Source organism: Prionailurus viverrinus, chromosome C1 (assembly GCF_022837055.1).
Source record: "Prionailurus viverrinus isolate Anna chromosome C1, UM_Priviv_1.0, whole genome shotgun sequence".
NCBI classification, from domain to species: Eukaryota; Metazoa; Chordata; class Mammalia; order Carnivora; family Felidae; genus Prionailurus; species Prionailurus viverrinus.
In genome coordinates this window covers 4690008-4714170 of record NC_062568.1, presented here as the reverse complement: position 1 = coordinate 4714170, position 24163 = coordinate 4690008, and the positions used below count along the sequence as shown (strand labels likewise).

The 24163-nt window shown below is 43.1% G+C and overlaps 1 protein-coding gene across 1 annotated transcript in view; it reads right to left on the bottom strand.

The window, feature by feature from the left end:
- Nucleotides 1-24163, bottom strand: part of DNER (delta/notch like EGF repeat containing) — a 321726-nt gene that overhangs the window by 12887 nt on the left and 284676 nt on the right. The window contains exons 10-11 of the mRNA XM_047873611.1: nucleotides 14762-14875; nucleotides 4979-5110 (exon numbers count right to left, since the gene is read on the bottom strand). Coding sequence (XP_047729567.1) covers nucleotides 4979-5110; nucleotides 14762-14875 — 246 coding nt within the window. The remainder of the gene's footprint in view (nucleotides 1-4978; nucleotides 5111-14761; nucleotides 14876-24163) is intronic.

Here is a 24163-nt window from a genome sequence, read left to right as displayed (position 1 = left end):
GTTATAAATGCAATTTAATAGGAGCTCAGCAGTGGCAGGGAGAGAAACTGGTGGGGAGAAGGGTCTGAGTATTCAGATTTGCACGTTGAAAAGATGCCTCTTCCAGATGCAACCATGTGGATGAATGAGTTTGAGGACATGGTGCTAAGTTGAAACAGGTCAGATAAAGAAAGACAGATATGGTGTAAGCTGGTTTATATATGGATCTAAAGAAAAAAAGAAAGCTGAACTCGTAGTAACAGAGAGTGGAGTGGTGGTTAACAGAGGCTGGGATGTGAGGGACAAGGGGAGATTAAAAAAAAGAAGAAGAAACAAAGAAAGTAGAATGGTGATGGCCAGGGCTGGGGGAAGGGGTCCCAGGGAGTGTGATGGCCAGGGCTGGGGGAAGGGGTCCCAGGGCTCAATGGGGACAGAGTTTTGGTTTCTCAAGATGAAAAGAGTTACAAAGATGGAAGGTAGTAAGGGCAGCACAACAGTATGAATGTACTTGGTATCACTGAACCATACACTCGAAAACGACTAAGATAGTTAATTTCGTGTTATGTGTATTTTGCCACAATAAAAATAACTGGAAAAATTAAAAAGAAAAAAGACCATATACTTTTAGAAAACAAAAAGAAGGGGCACCTGAGTGGCTCAGGTGGTTAAGCATCTGACTCTTGATCTCAGCTCAGGTCATGGCCTCACAGTTCATGAGTTCAAACCCCACATCAGGCTCTGCACTGACAGTGTGGAGACTGCCTGGGATTCTGTCTCTCCCTCTCTCTGCCCCTTCCCCGCCTGCACTCTCTCTTGCTCTCTGAAAATAAATAAATGAACTTAAAAACAAAAAGGAAATAAAAGGTGCTTCTGGCTGCATATAAAGAAAGGGTTTGATGGGCTAGATTGGAAGCCACGTGGTGTTAAAACAATGAGGTAGATCTGCATAAACCAACATAGACAAATATTCTATATATTACAAATATCAATATATTGTTAATCATAAAAGCAAGATGCTGAACAGTATGTATAGAATAGTTCCATATTTATGGGAGGAAAAAAAAGGACTTACAATATTGACCGAATGCATCTCGAAAAATAAACAATAAATGGCTAATAATTGTTACATTTGGGGAGTGAAGCAGAGGTCTGAATGAGAAGGAAGGTTAATTTTAATTTTTAAAATATCCTGGTTTATACAAAAATGAGAACCAAAGAACCCAACCAACATAGCCATGTGATGAGTTTCTTCAACCATTATGAAATTCCATGCATTTTGGGGAGGAGGATCCCAAGAGGGTCCCCTCTTCCCTCGGTTCCCGAAGCAGCCTGTACAAAACCTACAGAAACCCCACCACCTATGATGAGCCACCCTTGGATTATGATGAGCTCCTGAAGGCAGGGGCTGCTTTATTAACCTTTATATCCTGGGTGTAGTGTTCAGTGTCGATAGTAAGAGGCCCTTATTAGTTGAATTATAAATCCAGGATGGCCTATTTGCCTATTTGTAGAATATCATCAATTTAATAGTTGAGGCAGAGATTCAATTGTTCAATGCACTTACCTGTCCAACTGTCAGTCAGTGAGATTAACTGTGACACTAACTGTAGAAACCTCACGGTTCCTACACAGATGACACAAAACAGCACTATACAAACATTTATAGGAATTATGGTTTTTTAGACCTTGATTCTAGGAAGGCAAAATTTTTATTAAAATCCAAAGCCAAAATTGTTATCAGTCTCAGGTGGCAAGAATCGAGAGCAGACAAATTTCACTAGGTTGTTTTGGTACTTTCCGGAACTTAAGGTTTGCATTTGCTTCAGGGTACATATAAAACACAACAACTGTTTAAACGATCCTTTTAGACAGTTCTGGGTCAGTTTTCTTGGTGGTTTTGGTCAATCTTTGTGGTCTGCTAGATTTTTACTCCTTATTACTGACTAGGGGACAGATAATAACTCTAAAGGGGCAAGTTTCTAGGTTAATCGATGTGTAGTGAAGGAGAAAGCTGTGCTAAAATCTGAAAGGCGAGCACTCCAGGCATAGGGCAGCAGATAGGTAAAGACCTTGAAGGCAGGAATGAACTTGACCTATCCAAGGAAGTGAAAGCAGGATGCTGTGGCTGAAGCAGAATGAGCAAGGGAGGGAGGCAGGCGATGTGGCCTCCAGAGGCAGAAGTGAAGCTGATGGGAAGCTCCCGGACCACCTCTGACAACTCACAGGCCTCCCTGCTATGGAGCCTATGTGGGCTTATGGTTCTCCCTCTTCTCTGCGTACATCTGAGCTTTCCTGTTGAGATCTACCTAACCGACCTTGCACCATCCAGATACCCTCCTCTTGGTTTCTGGACACTTGAGAAGATCAGAGATAATTCAGCGTTAGAAAGGGACCTCAAAGGGATGGGACCTGAAGCCTCTTGAATCTTCCCTGGCCACTCTACTTCCACTCCTCGTCCTTAGATCCATCCCATTTGATTCAGACCCAGTTCTCTAGACACTGGCCATCAGCTACATGTCACAGCAAACCTCAAATGCACATTTTTCATACTGACCTTCAGGTCAAGGATGGAAGCATCCAACACTGAAACCCAGCTGAGCCTAATCTGTGATGACACTGATTTTAGCGCCTTTGGTCTAATGGAGAGGCAGAAATGAGATCACCAAATGCAAAGTGCTATTCTGGGCAAACAGGGAGCCCAAGTGTGGGCCAAGATGTGTGATGGGCCCCCTCACATCCAGCCCCTCAGTGTGGCCCATGCCCTTGGCCCTCATCATCCAAAAAGACAGTTGCCGAAGGTTGGTCCTCCCAAGGAGTAGTTCACGGTACATGAGCCACAGTAAACTAGCATTTATTTAGTGCCTACTGCATTGCAGAAATCTGCACATATCTGCCTCCTTTGATCCTCACAGCATTTCCCCATCACTGTCTTGTAAGGTGAGAATGATGAGACTCCGAGAGATACATTTGCTTGTCCAGGTTACACAGCTGGAGTATGATGGACCTTGAATTTGAAGTCAACTTTTACACTTTTCATTTTCCATTCTTGTATATCTTTTGCCTATATTATCATCACTGGAATGAAGTAAAATTTAGATTTTTTATAATTATAGGACTTCACTTAAAGCTTCTTGAGGGCATCTTGTGTGTCCCTGACTTCTTATCCATACTTTCTTATATATTTATCTTCATAATTAAGATTTAAAAGTTATAGGAGTACCTGGGTGGCTCAGTTGGTTGAGCATCCGACTCTTGGCTTTGGCTCAGGTCGTGATCTACGGTTCATGGGTTCGACTCCCCCCCACCCCCACCCCGGCCCCCATCTCCCTCTGTCTCTCTCTCTCAAAATAAATAAGTAAACTTTTTTAAAAAAAGATTTAAAAGTTGTAAGTAGATATTATTCTGCCCTAAGGCACAAAATTTGTTATTTCTAACAGAATTACCAAATTTTAGAATGAAATCTGGCCCCAGTTTACTGATAAGTAAACTGAATGTCAGCATGATTCAATGCAGCCACATAATCAGTGTTATGCCAGGGGAAGAACCAAGGTCCTGCTGACCTAAGTTTGGGATGCTTTCCACAGACTGGACTTAACATCTTACACCTACTCTTGCCTTAACATCCTACACCAGCTCATAGCCATTAGCATCCCTTTCTATATCTTTCCCCAGCACAAGAGTATTTCCCAACCATCTTCGGCAAGGCCAGTTGGTCCTAAGAACCACGCTGTCTAGGGGTGCTTAGGAAAGTTGGTGACGGAGAGACCTAAAAATAACTACCTTCTTTCCCTCTCAGTCTCTCAACCAAAAGCAAAGACAAAGAGTGAGCTGGTAGGAGCCCCAATAATATTACCGGTCACACTGATATTGGAGAATGTGACCTTCCTCCTCAGACACATGAAGAATGAGACAGGCCCATGCAGCCATAGGCAGTGCTGGACCCCCTAGGAGAGCTTATTCTTGAAACACAGAATAGAGGAATAGAGGTAACCAGCAGCCAGCCCTGGAAGGAGACAGACAGACAGACAGACAGACAGACAGACAAATGGGGCTATCTATATATATTTGCCTCCTTCCAAACTCACACAATAGATGAACTATCTCTAGCTGAAGAAAAGATGGGGAGGGATGAGAGAGCCCAGGGGGAGCTTTTATGGAAGATCCACTGTCCCGATGAATTTCAATGAGAAGAAAATACGTCTCATAGTTGAATTTTTAGCAGTTTCCAAAACAATGGAAAACCCAACAGACACATTATTTTTAAAAAAATTTTTAATGTTTCTATTTGAGAAAGAGATAGAAGTGGAGGGGCAGAAAGAGAGAGGGAGAGAGAGCATCCTAAACAGGTTCTATGCTGTCAGCACAGAGCCCAATGCACAGCTTGAACTCACAAGCCTTGAGATCATGACCTGAGCCAAAATCAAGAGTCGGATGCTTAACCGACTGAGCCGCCCAGGGGTCCCGCGGATACATTATTTTAATACGTATCTTGATTATGACATTTTCAAACTTCTGGGAGCTCATCTTTAGAGAACAATTTGCTCTCAGCAGCTCAAAATATTTTTTCGGGTTTTCTTTTACCCTCATCCTCACTGGACTATTCTCCAGGCAACCGAAGGAACCTAATACGTTTGAAGACACTTGAAGACATAAATGCAAAGTGAATTTACATTCTGTGTGCTTTTTCATGTTTTTAACACAAAGCCTCTGTTTTCTGATACGATTCGAATGCTTCTCAGTTAGGCACATTTTTGGCTGTCTGAGCAGCAGTGAACTCTGGATGACATCTGCACATTCGTATCCCAGTGGAAAGGCTGGATTCAGGCTCAGGAAGGAAGGGGGAGGGACAGAAAGCAATGAGCAAAGGTACTCCTCTGGGACTGGCGTCAGCCCTCTGGCCCCACTGCTCATCTGTGGGTGACGGAGGCCACCTGGACACGGTCAGTATCCTCTTGGTGCTAAATGAAAATGTGATGTTAAAAACAGCAGAAATACTTACGGATCTCGCAGTTTGCACCCACCCAGCCGTGTGGGCAGTGGCAGGTATAACCGTTGGGCTGGTCCAGGCAAGTGCCAGCATGGTGGCAGGGGTTACTGTCACATTCATTTATGTCGATGTCACACTCTTCACCTACGGAGAGAAAGAAAAGTAGCAGTGGGACAGCTGGCCACACTCCCAATTCTGTCACATCCCTTCTCTGGCAAAGCGGAGATCTGAGGCTGGGACCATGGTCTCCAGCAATGGAGCCCAATTTGCCGTGTATATAAAGTGCAGAATCGTCCCCAAATTCATTCCAGACAAGGGACCTTCTGCTTAAATAAGAGTAAAAAAAAAAAAAAGAAAGAAAGAAAAGAAAATAGCACTGGTAGAAAGAATCTCCTGCAGTCAAATAGTTAACTGAGGCTGATTCTCATCTCTGAATATACCTTTTGAGGTTTACTGGAAAAGTGGACTGAGGTTCCTGATTTTATTTAAGAAGTCTATTTTATTTTGAATTTCATTAGCTGACTCTTATTTATTTTTCTGAAGCTCCAGAAAGCCGAAAACTCACAGTTATGATTTCTTTCTGTCTTTCTTTTTTTTTTTTTTTTTTGTAGCCAAGTGTTTGAGAGTGTGAGTACGGACATGTGACTATTTTCTGGATAGTTCTAGGGCACAGCTGTGTGCCTAGCCAAAGTCATTTATGAAAACTCACTTCACTTTCCAAATCCCTGGCTGTGTTTCTGGGAATGATTGAAATGCACAAGATGAACATCAGCTCCCCCTTTAAGAAAAGACAGTTCTGAGGTCCACTTTAGCCTACCTCTGACACAATCTTCTCCGGGAAATGTGGCCCCAGGAAAGCCACGTTCATTCCAGTCTGCCTTTCCCCTCATGATGAAAAATGTGATCTGGAGCTCCTGACCCTGCCTAGACCAGACACTTTGGGACATCCTTGACCCCATTAGCGAGAGCTTGGTTTAAACCAACAAACCAGAACATGGGCTGATGTCACTGGTCCAAACACCAGCTTACAGGAAATAGCTTGTTATCACAAGTTACACAAACAAAGCCATCGTCACTGATTTTAAGCTATACTACAAGTCAATACAAAATGGGTATGCATTTCAGACTGAAAGGCATCTCATCAGATGAATGGAAGGGGATACTTCCAATTGAGGCAACCTTTCTTAAAAGTTTGGAAATGAGAAAAAGGAAATTTCAAAACGTATCTCTATTTGCTTAGGTACATGTAAAACGTGGTAGTCAGGGGCGTCTGGGTGGCTTAGTCCGTTAAGCATCTGACTTTGGCTTAGATCATGATCTCACGGTCCATGAGTTCGAGTCTTGCATCGGGCTCTGTGCTGCCAGCTCGGAGCCTGGAGCCTGCTTCGGACTCTGTGTCTCCCTCTCTCTCTCTGCCCCTCCCCTGTTCAAGCCCTGTCTCTATCTCAAAAATAAATAAACATTAAAAATTTCAAAAAAAGTGGTAGTCAAAAAAACAAAACAAATTAAGAAAAAAAACAACAACCCTGTAGCACTGCTACAGTCATAGAGTAGAGCAAAGGAGCAAAATCAAATATTTTGTCCGTTTTCAAAGGCAATGTTTCAATGTACACTTGGGTAATTACTTCCAGGCTTACTTAATTAGTATTACTCTTCTATCTGCTACCGGTTTACCTCGCATTTATAAATCCACCGTATGTCACCCCAGCCCATTTCAGAGGAGGAATCTCACATTGAAATATGTCATGTCTGTTTCATTTCACACTTGCTTCTTACCTGGCATCTGACGGTTTTATTTTTAAATAAGTAAAATCTGTCGAATAAAACATTTACTACTTCAAGGCCCTGCTAGGTTGATTATAATTCAGTAGTGTCTAAGTGAATTTGTTTCCTGCAATAAATAGAGTCATTTACATCAATAGGAAAGACATGAAATTGATTGCCTCTCACTAACCTATTTCAAAGGTTGTCTTTCTATTAATGGGGCAATCGCTCTGGGTGGAAAAGGGCATAGACTGAACGATTACAACCGGCATTACATGGTAGGCTAGTTGAGGAGACACATAAACAAGAACGTGCTGAGAAACATTAGAAGGTTTAGATCAAAGGCTTTCACAAATATATACCTCAGTATTACTTTCCCACCATTTAGGAAGACAAGCTTAATTGAGGTATTTATTAGACAATAGCTGTCTTTAGCTCTGTTACCTTTGCAGCTGTAGCTGCAGAAACAGCCCGGCTTCATGCTTTTACCACGTCGCAAAACTCAAAAGCTCCACTCCACTCCACAAGTCCAATGTCAGTGCCAAACCCTTCTAATCTCCTAGATTCTGGGAGGTCCTAGAGCTAGTCTGGTCCATCCATTCTTCCTCGGGTCCAGAGCTTTTTGGACCAGGGAGGTAAATGCCAAATCCAGGGTCCTGATCCAGATAAACGGTAAATGCCAAATCCAGACTAGTCCTGATGCATGTATTGGTTCTTGAATCTCCAGGGGGCGTTAATGTAGTTGGGAGAGGTCCAAGATCCCTAGATTAGTCTCCTCCTGGGACCCACTAGATTGGAAGGATTGGATAGGAGTAGAGAATGGCAGGGGAAAATAGAACGAACTGTTAGATATCAATGAAATATCTAAGACCCAGGATCCAAAGGACTGGGCCCCAGAAAGAATCTCAAGCCTATCCCAGTCTGGATTTCTTCACCCCAGTGTCCTCAGAGCCAAACTGGGGATTACATGATACTAGCTAATGATATAAACTCCATTCCAGTCTAGGGCCCAAATAGCCAGCAGCTACTTTCACAGCATATGTGTTCTGGCCAAACCCTGGAGGGACACATCTTGCGCAGGTATCTTTAGATTACTCTAATGGCCTATCTTACAGACTGATGCACCCGCGCTTCTAGTTGAATCAGCTCTCCCCCCACCTGGCTCTCAGCTGGAGGCCTTCACCATGTCATAGGCTGGCAGTAGGAATGTGGGGTGATTTTGATGATGGAGCCCCTCAAGAAAAATTTTTGGGAGTCAAGGAAGACTCCCAAACATGACTGCTCTTCTCTGCCTTACAATGATCATGCTTTCTGATGCTAGTCTTAAGCAAAGTATTTGAAGATTCATTATGAATTATAGAGAGCAACTTTGGTGTGTATATATTCATTTGTATGTAAATCATTTCTATTTCCCCATAGTAAGAGTATTATGTTTTTATATGCACATCACCACCCCACCATTCCATTGAAGCAATATGCATTCTGACTTATATTAGAAGAGCTCTTAGTATATTCTATAACCTTTCCTTACTCATAGTTGACTTAATAAATCTTTATGCTTTTGCTGGCTTGAGCCAGATGACTTTTTTGTTGACTCGCTTACTTTTTTTTTTTTATTTGAGTTGGGGAAAAATCAATTACTTTTAAATCACTGTTGTGCTTGAATAACATTTGTAAAGAGAATACATAATGAAATTTCTACTTGACTAAAGCTGGAAATCATAGTCTGAACTTTAAGTCTTTTACAATTGCTTTCCAATCTACTACTTTCTAAGAGGCAGTCTACAGCAGGCATCAGATTTGACAGTATTTATGCAAAGTTACAAGTGTACTGTTTAATTCTGTATGCTTTACTCAGATAAATTAAAGTGAAAGAAAAAAAAGTCACTGCTACCAGTAAACCCTTAGATTAATACAGCCCACACAGAATCAGATCAATAAAAATTATTATAATCGTAATACCTAGTATTAAATACAGAGCTACTGTGAAATACCTAGTACTAAATATAGAGCTACTGTGTGCCAGGCACTGGTCTGGGTACTTTAACTATAACTCCTTTGTGCTTCACAGGTATTTTATTCCAGATGAAATGAATATTAAAAATTATTTGGGGTAGCCTGGGTGGCTCAGTCATTTAAGCGTCCGACTCTTGGTTCTGGCTCAGGTCATGATCTCACGGTTTCGTGAGTTCGAGCCCTGCGTCGGGCTCTCCACTGACAGCATGGAGCCTGCTTCGAGTTCTCTTTCTCTCCTTCTCTCTCTGCCTCTCCCCCACTTGTGTTGTCCCTGTTCTCTCTCAAAATGAATAAATAAACTTATAAAAAATTAAATAAAACAAATAAAAATCATTTGGAACTTCTTCTGCCGCGATGGGGTAACTGAAGCCTCTCTTGGCCTTCCGCTGTAAAGTGGATGAAACATACATATTTCAGGAAAAACACTTTAACACATTAGACAACAGGCAGGGCAGGACTGTGACTGCGAGAGCAGGCCAACAACCCAGCTGAGTACCAGAATTGTCCTGGCTTTCTGCCTGGAGCCCATTTAGAACACAGTGTTCCACTGAACTGAGGAGAACCAGAGTTTGTGGAGGACAAGGTAGCTGCCATTTGTAGGACAGACTCCAAAGAAGACAGAGCCAGTCAGAAAAAGAGCATCAGAAATATGCCGCGTCCCCTCGAGTGTGCTGCTGAGTACTGTGCGTGAGTAGGTTGGAGCTCCACAGGCCCAGCAAACGGGATGAAAGACGAACAGTTCCCAGAGCCCACGGAGGACTGGGAAGTAAGTGTTCAAAGTCTCACAAGTCAGAAGGCAGGTATTTCACCGATCACCCAGTGCTTCAGTGAGGAACGGTCACGCTAGGGCGCAACTATCCCTAGAGAAATGGCGACTGCAGATCGACTCCCCAAAATAAAATAAAAAACAAAACACTTGAAAGGATCCATCAGGCCAGCAAGTAACTTACCTACCTGCCAGAGAAAAAGGCCAGCGCATAAAAAAGAAACACAAAAAACCCAGTCACTCAATTTAACTCACAAAGACCATCCATCCACACAACGACCACTAACTGTGCCAAGAAATAGGAATACGTGACCCGTAACCAGAAGAAGTATCAATCCAGAGACACAGATGCAGAAATAACAGATGACAGTGAGCAAACACGGGATTTGCTCAAGACAGAAAACACGAACGAAATGAGGACAAAAATGAAAGATATAAAAAAGAACAAAATGGAACTTCTAGATATGAAAAATACAATATTTGAACTTAAAAACAAAACTGAATGGTTTTCATAGTAATTTAGACTCTGCAGAGTGAACCAGTATACTTCACAACAGCAACAGAAGCTAAACACACTGCAGCTCAGGGAAAAAAAATTATGTTAAACTGAACAGAGACTCAGCAACCTATTGTACAATGTTAAGTAGTCTAACAGATGTAACTGGAGTCCCAGGAAAGGGGAGTGAGGCAGAAAATAATATTTGGTGGAATGGCTAAAAAATTTTCCAAATTTGATGAAAGTATAAAACCACAGACCCAAGAATTACAACAAACCCCAAGCAGGATAAATACCAACAAAATCACACTAAGGGGGTGCCTGGCTGGCTCAGCCAGTATGGCATGTGGCTTTTGATCTCAGGGTCATGAGTTCAAGCCCCATGTTGGGTGTGGAGCCTGCTTTAAAAAAAAAAAAAATCACACCAAGGAACATCGCGATCAATTTGTTTAATGCCAGTAATCAAGGAAAAATTCTAAAAACAGCCAGGATGAGACTTTTTCCAAAATGGTGAAGCAAAAACATTTTTTCTACTCCTCCAACGAAGTACAAGCAAAAACCCTTAACATGATATAGAAAACAAACATGAGGAGACCCTGAGGAGTCAGGAGACAGAAGGGCTGGGAAACTCAGGACCCAAGGAACAACATGGCAGTGAGCTCCCGAGCTTTCTTTCGGCTTCATATCCTCCAGACTGGATGCCGGAGAAGCCAGCAGCCCAGAGGTGCCCAGAAGCATGTGGGAAGAAAAGCCCCAACTGCTTAACACACTTACAAATACTCCACGGATCACAGAGAAAATCTAAAGGCACCTAAACCAAATTAAATGACAATGAAATAGGACATAAAATTTGTGGGACACAGCCAAAGAACTGTTGGCAGGAGAATTTATGGCATTAAATACACACATTAGAAATGAGGAGGGGCCTCGAATCAATAATCGAAGGTCCCACCCAAAAACAACCTAGAGAGAAAAGAGCAAAATAAACCCGAACCACCAACTTCCTAAGATAAATGTGACACTGCATTGTATGTTTAATTATACAAGGACTGGCCTACTTCACTGCACTCAGTCCATTAGGGAGCTTTTGAGCTCAAGAGTAAGTTTTGCTAAAATGAAAGAGTATTTGGTTCTGGGGTAGCAAGTCAAAGAGGGCAGGCAGTTCTTTTTAAGGGGGAGAGAAGGCTCTATGATAAAGGTAAATAAGATTCTGTACTGTAAGACCTCTTAGAGCCTGTGGTTCCCAGACACCCTTTATGAATCTCCACATAGCATGTACCATGTCCCAAATTTGGCCACAGATGCTTTTTCCAAGAAGCATCTCATGGGACGAGTGTCCTGTAAAACATATTAACAGCACAGCTCTCCAAACAACTTCGGGAACCATTCTGTGGTCCTCTGCAGCCAGAACAGGGTTCTGGCTTAACAGGCTGAATAGAAATAGACATTCGTTGTTTCCAAAGACCAATTAGAGTGACGCTGGAGACTGCTTCACGGCAGGGTCCTACCCGCTCCCTGTGATCGGGGTGAGTACGGTGAAGAAGTCCTAGGGGTCGGAGGGAGGGGGGTGGGGAGCAGAGGAGACCAGGAGGCAGGAGACGGAGGGAAGGACGCTGCTGAGAAGCCCCTGACGTGGTGTTCGGGAACCAACGAGGGCAGGGAGGGAAGCGCCGGATGGTGCCAGACTGCCGGGTTCTTGGCAATCACACTGAGGGCTTTGATCTTTTTCTAAAACCCAATGAAATGCCAACAGGCAACGTATAAGTGGGCAGCAAAGGGATCAGATTTTCATTTCACGAGATCTCCACAGTGTGGAGGATGTGTTAGGGGTGAAGGTAAAGGGGCGTGGGGAGACCGGCTAGGGGGGCCGCGCTAGTGTGGGCAGGAGGTGGAGGCAGCCTGGCGTCAGCTCCGGGAAGTGAGATCTAAGAGGTTCTAGGATTCTTTGGCAGTTGGCCACAGGTAAGGGAGAAGAGGACGAGGGTGCCAAACGATTCCCTGGTTTCTGGCCGGAACAACTTGAGGTGCTGGTAATACCACTTAATGAGGTAGCCAACATTTAAAGAAGGAAAGGAGAAGAAAATCTATAAGCTCAAGGTGCCTTTGAGAGACACCCAAGAGCGAGCGCTGACTAGGCAGTCGGAGACTTGCTCCATTTTCTGGAGAAAAGATTGCATTTTGTCTCCCATAAGATCACAAATGGATTAAAGATTTGCAGGCACAGAATTAACTCGTACGCTATTAGGATAATATAGGAGAATGTTTATAAGATCTTGACGGGTGGGTCTTTGTAACATGAAAGTACAGGAGAAAAGAAAGCGAAGGAAAATATCGAGATTTAATGGTATGAAAATAAAATATGGCATATGAAAACAAAACACTTTTTATATATTTAAAAGACAAATGGCAGTAGAAAAATACTTGCACCCTATGGAATATAAAATGTCATATACTTATTATAAAGGGCTATTGCAAATTAAGAATAAAGATTAACATAAACGTTAACTAACTGGAATTAAAATAAATACTTAAAGTAAAAGAAATTAAGGAAGGAAAGAAGGAGGGAGGGAGGGAGGGAGGGAGGAGGATTTACATAAATCATCTGGTAGAAAAGCAAAGAAAGGTATGAATAGGGAGTTTGTAAAAGAAGAAACAAATGATCATTTAGAAGTATTAAATGGTATTCAATTTCATTATGAATCAAAGACCTGAAAATTAAGACAACACTTAAATGGCATTTTGGGCCACAGAACGACAATTCTCAGTATATGTGTGAAGACAAGAAAATAGATATTCCTGTATACTCTTGGTAGGAGTGAATTTGGTACGCTTTTTCTGAAGAGCAATATGGAAATATGTACATATTCTGCTGGGCCCTCGGACTCCATATCTGGGAAATTAGCTCGAAGAAATAATCAGGCAAGTACACAAAGAACTACACACATGGATTCTCATTGCAATGCTGTTTATAATAGAGAAGTTCTCAACTCCCCAAAAGCTGAATTGGTGATGAGTTAGAAAAAAACCAACATTTTACGTAACGGGCTAGAGGGCAGCCATTAGAAGTGATAAGACAGAAGGATATTTCTTCAGGTGGAAACATATTTATGATTTACATTTATTTTTAAGCGAGAAGTTGGTTATAATATAGTATGAGCAACATGATTCCTTTTACATTCAAATATATATGCATATACACTATACACTATCTGTTATATGCACAGACCTTCAGGAAAATCTCTGCATATATGTATTAAGATATTAACAATGGTTATCTCCAAGCAGGGCAGTGTTAAGTGTTTTTTCCTACAGTCCTGTATTTTCTAATCTTTCCTCCATGCTTTTTATTATTTGTGAGATAAAAATGTCTGGAAAAAAACCCAGAATGCTTCCCCAATATTATTTTTGCATCCATTGATGAGTATAAATGTCTGTGTGTGTTTATAAACCAGTCAGCAAAACAAAACCATCTGCGAATCATTTTCTGGAATGAGCCCACTTCTCAGTCCCAGGAAAACCCAAAAGGAAAACACAGGATGTGACACAGATAAATAGAAGGAAGATCAGAAGTTGCTTCTCCCACATCTTGACTGCTGGCATCTTCCCCAGAAGCACAAAAGAGGCTCCCCAGGGATGGAATGGGAGCCCGCCCGTGGTCTGTGAAATTCTCCAGGGTTGGGGAGGTGGCCACAGTGGCTCAGCAGGGGAGAGGGGAGCATGACAAGACACTCTCCAGCCAATGAGAACACGTGCTTTCCTGCAGCTTAAGGACCTACCTTCTTCTACAGGCACCTTATAGGTGAACCTTTCCCAACGTGCAAACCAGAGTGACCTGGATGTTTCTGTTGGTTGGGAAAGCTCTGAAAACACAGACTTGTCCTACACTCTACATTTCAGGACTCTTGGGTTCCAATGGACAAGCAAAGGATGGAACCTTTTCTACCCTAGTGATTCACAGTTCCTTTTGAGAATCTGATAAAAACGTGAAAGTCTTCTCTCAACATACACACATACATAGAGTGTTTCACACCCAATTTCAGGGACTCAAAAACTCCCTGAAGCCCATGGGGCAGGGGGTGACTGAGAAAGGCTCCCGACTCTCGAAGTGGCTCTTCCCGCTCACAGCTCAGTGAGGTGTTTCTCTTGCACCCAGCCCCGCCCCCTGCCCTCCCAACATGCTTTGCTCTTGACGGCTTTCTCTCCCTGCCCCCCACACTTACAGCGTCTGTACCTTCACCAATAATCGCCCCTGATGCTGGAGGCTTTCCCCCTCCTTGCCCACCCCACCACCACCTCCCTTCATTTTTCAAAATCCCCAAACTGGTGTATCTTTCAGGAAAAAGAAACATGGTAGCTGAATGCAATTTCCATAAAAGACAAATTGATTCTTCCTTTCCCCTTCTTCCCATGAACACTTCCCCGAACACTTAACACTTTCTCAGGCGTTGGTGTAATGGCTTATTTCTCATGTTTCAAAGCTGCAGCTCTGGAAATGTTTAGCAATGGCAATCTCAGCAAGTCTCTGTAGCAAATGCTGAATCCCGAAGAGCCTCATTTAGTGACGACGCGGTCAATTGTTTTCAAGTAGATTCTCACCCAAGCACCGCCTGGTTACATTTTGCAGTGGTGTCCATATTTTTGCAATAATGTATGCACAGAGAATTCTGAGTTTTGGCTGTTTTTTTTTTTTTTAACAGCTGCAATCTTAGGGATTTGGGGGCAAATTTTAAAACCCAGTTCCCGGATCACTTGCCTGTAAACCCTGGTGCGCAGACACATGTACCATTCAGGCCCTCACTGTCACAGGTGCCTCCGTTCAGACAGCTGACATTAGCACAGGGGTCCTTGTAAGACTCGCAGTGGATTCCTGCGGAGAAACAGACACAAAAGGGGTAACTTGTTAATGAATCTCCAGTCCCCGTGGCCGTTGAAAGCAAGGTGTCTGAACAGCCTGGAACTATATGAAGGCAGGTTCCCAGAGGCACACGTGTGTGTGCAAGTGTGCGTGTGCAAGTGTGTGTGTGCATGCTGGCATGTGTCCCCTCTTGGCTAGTTTGTTGTGAGGCCACGCCTTATGAGAACACAGCAAATTCATTCTCTGCTTTTAGGTCCTACCATAGTCATTTATCTGTACTTTCTCTGACCACAAGTCCCAAAGCCTAGCAAACAGAAAGATAAAACCCTGAAAGATAAAATTTATCAGTGACATGTTTTTAAGTCTCCAAAAGGAACAGAAAATCGCCAGACATCCTTTATAAGGTATCGATCTAATTGATAAGCAGCATCCTGAACGTGCATATGTGGGGTCAGATATTGAAATGAGCAGTGGTTCTACTTTGGGGAAACTGCAGGATAGAGAGGGAGCCACTTGGCACTTAGAATTCATTCAAAAGACTAAATTGGATCACCGTGTACCAAAGTGAACATGTGTTGTGCACAAGCTATGTCCTCACACTGGGCTTTGCGTCTAATTTGATCTTTGTAACGACACTTGGAGGCAGATAGCCTTATTCTCCCTTTTTGCAGATGAAGAAACTGAGGAAAGAATGCAAGATCACGAGGCTGGTCAGAGAGGCAGCTGGGATTTGCAACCACCAGAGATCTGGATCTGGGTCTGTGCTTGCTAAGTAGTTTGCTGGGAGTGAGCTCAGACTGGCCGTGCAAACGTACAAAATTCTATGGAGCCCATTTCACGACAAGTAGGCACTTCAAAAGTCTTTATAGCAAACGCCGTTTCCCACGGGTGCAAAAAAAAAAAAGCCTACGTATGCATGTATGTATGCAAAAGTAGGAGTGAGGCACTGAATTATTTTTGGCTTTCACAACAGGGAGTTCTATATTGTTGGACTTTTTTTCAATGACCATGTATTATTTCATAACTTTATTTAAAAACTTTAGGGGCGCCTGGGTGGCGCAGTCGGTTAAGCGTCCGACTTCAGCTCAGGTCACGATCTCGCGGTCCGTGAGTTCGAGCCCCGCGTCGGGCTCTGGGCTGATGGCTCAGAGCCTGGAACCTGTTTCCAATTCTGTGTCTCCCTCTCTCTGCCCCTCCCCCGTTCATGCTCTGTCTCTCTCTGTCCCAAAAATAAATAAACGTTAAAAAAAAAAAAAACACTTTAAAAACCCAACACTATTTGAAGGGTGAGGTGTTTTTTTTTTTTTTGCTGTGGCTTCACTGGAATGCCAAGATGGGTGAATGGATTGATCTCTCCCTCTCTCATCCCCTGCCCTTTCGAGGGGAAGGCAGGTCACATTATATTCTGTGCAAGAATGCACACAACGGTACGCTCACCCTTCCTGACAGCCTCGTGAAAAGCAAGCATAAAGCTAACAGTAACCGAACAGAATTTACTTAATTTTCTCTCCACTTCATTACTTAGCTCATTATCGTGCAAAGGACTGCCACGCCCAATGACTCATGATTTAGTCACTGAAATTATTCTCGCTGGGATTTCTGTCTATCATTTCTTTTTCATCTGTCTTATGAAGTCGGGCTCAAGAGGAGGAAAAAAGTGTAAGAGAAAACAGAAACAGAACTGGCCCATCTGTATTCATACTAATAACTTACTGGAGCCTGGCAAAGCATTTAGAATGGATGGCTTTTCATCCCACTTTATCCTTTGCCCCTCATATCCAACCCCTGAAAAATATTCTGCCAGATATTTTCCTGAAGTGCCTTTCAGACCATTGTCTGGCTTTTCTCCCCGTAACCACCACCTGAATCCCACTGTGTCGGGCCTGGTGGGACGCGACCCCCCAAAGCCCTATCCTAATTCCCTCCCTGTCTCTAGTGACAGGAACGAGCCTCCTTGACTTTCACTGTCCTTAACCAACCCAGGTAATATACGAAATAAAGCTAATGTAAAGATATGCATAAAACTGGCAATTCTTCCTCACTTGGGTGTGTATGGCCTTTTCACCCAGAAGTTTCTATGTCTGTTACCCCACTGATTCCCAAGTAGCATGGACTCAACCAAAAGAATAAAATACAAAACAGTCTTTTCTGCTTCAAAGTGTTTATCAAAAAACAAAGATACACATATTTTCAAGGTCCCATGTGGCTGATCAATGGAAACCAGGTGACAAAAAAGGCTTTCAAGTGTCATGGGAAATACAGCCATAACCAAAGTTCAGGCATGTCTGGAATCTAAAAAGATGTCCATTAGATCTCAAGTAAGAGCAATCAAGGATGATCTTTACTGAGTTTCTAGTAACACACTGGCCAATCAAGACTGTGTAATATTAATACGATGAATATATTCACACACAGAGTACCACATTTTTCAAATGAGGCTAAGAAGCAAATTCGAGGCTAAATATTTAAAATCTTTAAAAAATGTTTACTTACTTATTTTTGAGAGAGAGAGAAAGACAGTGCGAGCAGGGGAGGGGCAGAGACACAGGGAGACACAGAATCCGAAGCAGGCTCCAGGCTCTGAGCTGTCAGCACAGAGCCCAACATGGGGCCTGAACCCACAAACAGTGAGATCATGACCTGAGCTGAAGTCTGACGCTTAACCAACTGAGCCACCCAGGTACCCCTCGAGGCTAAATATTTAAACACATTAAACTTAAAAGACTTCAATAAGACGGATTTGATGAAAACACCCAGGAAAATAGCAATTTTCATCTTTTGGAGGTCTTCTTGCTTTTTGGCGATAATTTTTTCCCCTTGTTATTTCTCTTTTTCAAAAGATACTGGGTCACTTGAGATCCATTGAGAGCTTTCTGGCAGCAAGATCGGACAAAAGCTTATCTTCGCAGAAACACAATGACTCTGAAGCAAGATGGTCTTAAAAGTCCCCAGTGAGTACTTGGTTACTCACATTTCTACACTCTCAGCCTTGCTAATCCTAATATAAAAAATATCTGTCATACTGCTCAGCTTGTCAATGAGAGCTGAACAACCACGAGCTAGAAACCTTGAATGCAGAGAACAGACAGTCACGAACACCACTCATGTGCCAAGGTGGCTCTCCTCTAACCCTCCCCCTCAGGCACCCCGGGCCCCACCTTGCTGCCTTCCCCAGGGGCCCTGAGCCCTGGCGGCACACTGAAGGCTGGGCGTCTGTCCCCTCTGACAAGGACGCCTTCCTTCACCTCTGCCCAGGCTGTTCTTCACCGGCACATTCTATCTGTCAGAGTCTGACTCAAACGCCACCTCTCTGGAAAGCTGAACCTGACTCTCGCGAGACAGAGCTCCATTTCTCCGCCATTGTGCACTGAGAGCATGCTGAGATCCGCACTGTTAGGGAGTTGACTGCGTTAGGGCACGACTTATCTGTGCTCCTGATTTCCCCCGCCAACCTCTGAGGTCCTTTAGAGCAGGCGCCATAATTTAATGCGTGGAAGAAATTCTGGACGTATCACCAGAATCCTGTCCCGTCAGGAGGGGCGACAGTCAGTGTACTTTGGCTGACACACAGGTGAAGATTGCCAGAGGAGTGCGAAGTCATTCCAAATCTGCCTCAAAAACACCCTATTTTGTCAGGGAAAACCAGGTCCACGCTTCAAATTAAGTCTGTGGAGCGACACATGCATCACCCATTGGCAAGGGATGTAGCACGCACTATTACGAAACTTGTGTTTAGTCTCAAGCAAAAATAAACTGTAATTCAGTCAAAACTAATAAAAATTCATACTTTTCATATTAAGGGATAGAGAGGCAATGTTTCTGAAAAGACCTCTATTCCAACAGGGCTCTGTATAGAAGTTAATTTTAGAACTAAAACGAGCAACAATTCAAAGAGTGGTGCGCCCATTATAAAGCTTTGTTGCCATCGCAATTTAGCCATGATTAATATTTTGAGAACTGAAAGTCACTATTTTGTCTCCAGGAAAATTAAGCCAGGTAAAGAAAATGAACTCTAAGTGTTCTCTGAACATCATGTTTCTTTTTAAGACATCATCTTATTTTATTCAAACTTATTTCCTCCACAAAAATTTTTTCAGTATTTCAACCATCACAGAACCCAACCATTTCTAAACTCTTTCAGAAATTACAATTGACATCTTGACCTTGGCCTCATTATTCCTTGTGCCTGCCAGTCTCCATCTGCTCCCCTGGTTAAATAATAGCCTAGAAGGTGGGCCTGGGTGGCTCAGTCGGTTGAGCGTCTGACTTCAGCTCAGGTCATGATCCCACGGTTTGTGAGTTCAAGCCCTGCATCAGGCTCTGTGCTGACGGCTCAGAGCCTGGACCCTGCTTCCGATTCTGTGTCTCCTTCCCTCTCTGCCCCTCCCCTGCTCACACTCTGTCTCTCTCTCTCTCTCTCTCTCTCTCTCTCTCTCATAAACAAATAAACATTTTTAAAAAAATTTTTTAAATAATAGCCTAAAAAAGGAAGAAACCCTGACTTATACATTTTTGTATCTATCCCACTTCTTGAGAAAAGCTACATACACAAAACATTGAGAAATTCTTGTTCACTGGTTACATGGGAAGAATAATTCTGGCAAACAAAGAAAGAGTTCTCAACTTTTCCATTATAAATTTCTGTAGGCTTTTAAAATAAATGATTAGGTACAATGTGATCGAACCCATAACCCAGTGGTCTCATTTCTGAAACCCAGTTCTCCCCCCAACCCAAAATTGAGACAGTACAAAAAATTATACGAATAAAGATGTTCATTTCAGAATTATTTATAACAGCCCCACGTCAGATGCAACAAGGGAGTGGATAAATATTCCCCCAAGGAATACTACATACCCATTTAAAATAGAACTAGTGGGGCGCCTGGGTGGCTCAGTCGGTTGGACGGCCGACTTCGGCTCAGGTCACGATCTCGCGGTCCGTGAGTTCGAGCCCCGCGTCGGGCTCTGTGCTGACAGCTCAGAGCCTGGTGCCTGTTTCGGATTCTGTGTCTCCCTCTCTCTGACCCTCCCCCATTCATGCTCTGTCTCTCTCTCTATCTCAAAAATAAATAAAAACGTTAAAAAAAAATTTTTACTTTTTTTTTTTTAATTTTTTTTCAACGTTTTTTATTTATTTTTGGGACAGAGAGAGACAGAGCATGAACGGGGGAGGGGCAGAGAGAGAGGGAGACACAGAATCGGAAACAGGCTCCAGGCTCCGAGCCATCAGCCCAGAGCCTGACGCGGGGCTCGAACTCACGGACCGCGAGATCGTGACCTGGCTGAAGTCGGACGCTTAACCGACTGCGCCACCCAGGCGCCCCCCAAAAAAATTTTTAAATAGAACTACTAAGACTTCCTGGCAATATCTAAATCAAACATACGACCAAAAGGAAGGTATAAGCAGAATGACATAAAATCGCAGGTAAACTCAGTTGTACTACAAAAACATGGATATTTAAAAAGGATGGGAACAACAGCAGTAATAACTGGTCTCATATTCTGTTGTAAAGCTACGAGCAATTTTAAATTTTCTTTTTTCCAAAATTTTATTATTGTTGCGGTGTTTTCATAATTAAAAACTGAAATATTTTCTCCCCAGCGCTGGCCACCCCAAATTCCAAATGAGTCTATTGTTGATCATCGAGTTTGTTCTGCAAAAAAATAAAAATCGACAGCATAGGGGGAAACTTGAGAAGTCGTGAGCACTAGCGAAGTATTCCACGTCTAGTCATGAACCAGCTCTGAGCTAATTTTGGAGGGGGGAGCGAGCATTTCGGTATGTCTGAAGAGAGGTTACTCCAAGTCCCTCCATGCATTTTCCTTCTAACAATTTCGTGATCCACAGCAGAAATTTTCTGGGAAAATGTTCATATTGGTTTCCTTTATTTAATTAGAGCGTTAAGCGGCAATTTCAATTCAAGTAAAGATGGCTTTGAGCATTTGTCTTTGTGCCAGCCACTACATCAAGAGCTACAGAGAATTTAAAAGAAGGAGGAGGAGGAGGAGGAGGAGGAGGAGGAGGAGGTGGTGGTCCCGGTGTAGTCACTGCCTTTCAGGAAATTATGATTTAGTGTAAAAAAGAGGGTATTTCTGGGCACCTGGGTGGTTCAGTCAGTTAAGTGTCTGACTCCTGACTTTGGCTCAAGTCATGATCTCAAGATAAGGGAGTTCGAGCCCCACGTCAGGCTCTGCACTGACAGTGTAGAGCCTGCTTGGAATTCTCTCTCTCTCTACCCCTCCCCTGCTGGTGCTCTCTCTGTCTCTCTCAAAATAAATAAATAAACTTAAAAAAAAAAAAAAAGAGGTAATTTCTACAAGGTTGACCGTAATTGTCACAGCAAATACAGAGACAAGGTTGGAAGAACTCAAGGAGGGAGGTATCACACAGTCGGAGACCGACAGACAAAGGGGACAAGAAGGAAACCCTGGGGACCAACGGTATTCATGGCATCCCGAGGACAAGGATTCAGTGGGGGCAGGGGGACCAGAGTCAGGGAACAGGAACGGAGCTGCAGAAGGAAGCTAACGCACAGTGAGTTTCAAAAGGGACCCAGCGGTCAATGGGGCAAAGAAGCAGGAACCAGGAGTCGGAAGCTAGAAGGGCAGGCTTCAGGATCTCACTGAAAAGCCCTCAGCTGGGTCACTGCAGGGTGGTGTGGACAAAATCCAAACTAAAGAGGACGACGAGAAGAATAAAAAGTTTACAAATGGAGGTGTTATCTACAGCAACTCTAGGGTAACTTGCTTATAAAATAAAGAGAAAAAAAGGGGGAAGGAAGCAGAGGACACAAAGTCAATGAAAAGCATTTTTCTTCCAATTCACATTTATGAAGAAGTTTAAAAACACTTCTTTTTTTTTTCTGTGTGGCTGCCCAATTTCTCCCACTCCACTTATGAAAAAAAAATCTTTCCCATTCATAGCAATTCTGGAAGAACCATACGTTATTCTAGACAACGGTCTCTGGGCCATTATTCAGTTTTGGTTAGCTGTCCATTCTTGTATCCATAACGTGTGAATGTAGGCATAATAAATAAATGAAAATAAAACACCTGGCAGAAGGTCCCCCTCACTGCTTTCCTTGATCAAAATGTTCTTCAGCTATACTTGCCTGAGCTCCCATTACACTCATTCTTTTTAGGAAGCTGTAGTAATTTATTTAAGTTGGATTTTAACATAAAACAGCAAAAAAATCACCACTTGAAAAAAATGTATGAAGTGTGAAGTAGGAAGTTACAGTCCCAACCCTCTCCCAACACCCGCCCCCCCCCCACCTAAGTTCCAACTCCAGAGGCAAGTACTAATTAGCACTTGCTATTCACCCATCTGGTAGTTCTCTGAATTTATGCTACATCTGAAGAAATGCTTCTGAAGAGGGACAGATGTCCATCCCCCAAAGAGAGAAAGGCACAGGATCCTGTGACTCACTTTTCCTCTGGATCGGAGGGTAGGACTTTGCCTCTTCTACCTCTATTTTAGTTCCTTCCACCACCCTGCCCCCCAACTATTACTTTAGAAGTTCTACCATTTAGGGGCTCTTGGGTGGCTCAGTCGGTTAAGCATCTGACTTCAGCTCAGGTCATGATCTCATGGCTTGTGGGTTTGAGCCCCGCAACGGGCTCTGTGCTTACAGCTTGGAGCCTGGAGCCTGCTTTGGATTCTGGGTCTCTCTCTCTCTCTCTCTGCCCCTTCCCTGCTCACGCTCTCTCTCTCAAAAATAAATAAACATTTGGGGCGCCTGGGTGGCGCAGTCAGTTAAGCGTCCGACTTCAGCCAGGTCACGATCTCGCGGTCTGTGAGTTCGAGCCCCGTGTCGGGCTCTGGGCTGATGGCTCGGAGCCTGGAGCCTGTTTCCGATTCTGTGTCTCCCTCTCTCTCTGCCCCTCCCCCGTTCATGCTCTGTCTCTCTCTGTCCCAAAAATAAATAAAAAACGTTGAAAAAAAAATTAAAATAAATAAATAAATAAATAAATAAACATTAAAAAAATTAACAAAAGAAGTCCTACCATTACTGCTGCTAGGCTTTGCCTTCAGGAGTCTCATTTAAATTCAAACCTAAAAGTCTCCACAAATATACCCAAATTAGATGATCACTTTATCTGCCCACTGGGATGAGACCTTTAACACATATGTATGCCTTCCAATCCCTCCCATCCCCATCCCCTTCAACTCATGGGTTTAGTTAAAATGATATGAAACTTGAATGTGGTCATTTAAATTTTTCTTTAAGAAAGGGTATAATGGACATACTCTAAGGTGACCCCCAATGAGTCATACCCTTCCGTTGTATGTGAGCTTCAAACCGATAGCATCTGACAAAACTGAAGAGATTTTGAAGATGCAGTTAAGGTCCTTAAACTTTGTGTTGATCCTAGGTGGGCCTGACCTAATCAGGGTTCGTTTGTTGTTGTTGTTTTTTAATGGAGGGTGCAGGCCTCCTCTCCTGAAGTTAGAGGCATGGAACAGCACAAGCTCTCATCTCCCTTTCATTGCTGGCTTTCAGGGAGCAAGGTATCATGAATTCTACAGCCACAAGGATACGAATTCTGCCAACAACCTGAGGGAATGGGGAGGTTGACTCTTTCCTATTCAAGCTTCCAGTGAGAACTGAGTCCAGCCAATACCCTGATTCCCATCCACTAAAACGTGCCTGGACCAACGGAAGTGTTAGATACTAAAAGGGTGTCGTTTTAAGCCACTGCTTTGTAGTGATTCTTTATGCAGAACTAATTAGTAAAGCAGCTATACATACTTTTTTCCAAAAGATTTCTCTTCACCATTAAATTACCGGCCACAATCACTTTAATATCCTCTGTTTAGGTTTATCCCTGCATTTAAAGGATTCTGTTCAACCCTCTTCTTCCTATTCTCTAGCTCCAACTATATAGTTGTATGTGTTCTGATTTAGTCCCAGTTCAGTGAGAATACTTTCTAAAATAATTTTCTTGGGGCGCCTGGATGGCTCAGTCCATGGACTCTTGATATCAGCTCAGGTCATGATCCCAGCATCGTGGGATCGAGCCCTGCATAGCACAAAGCCTGCTTGAGGTTCTGTCTCTCCCTCTGACCTTCCTTCACTCTCTCTCAAAATGATGACAGACAGATAGATAGATAGGTAGATAGATAGGGTAAAATAATTTTCTTGGAAAGGGTACATGGTGTTGTGTTATGCTTTCCGTAGGCTTAAATGTGCACAATGTCTTTCCGTTGTCCTCGAACGTAAAGGATCCTACAACTGCCGGTCCTTTCCATTGGGCAGCCTGAAACACTGCTACATGACTGTTTGCTTTCATTAGAGA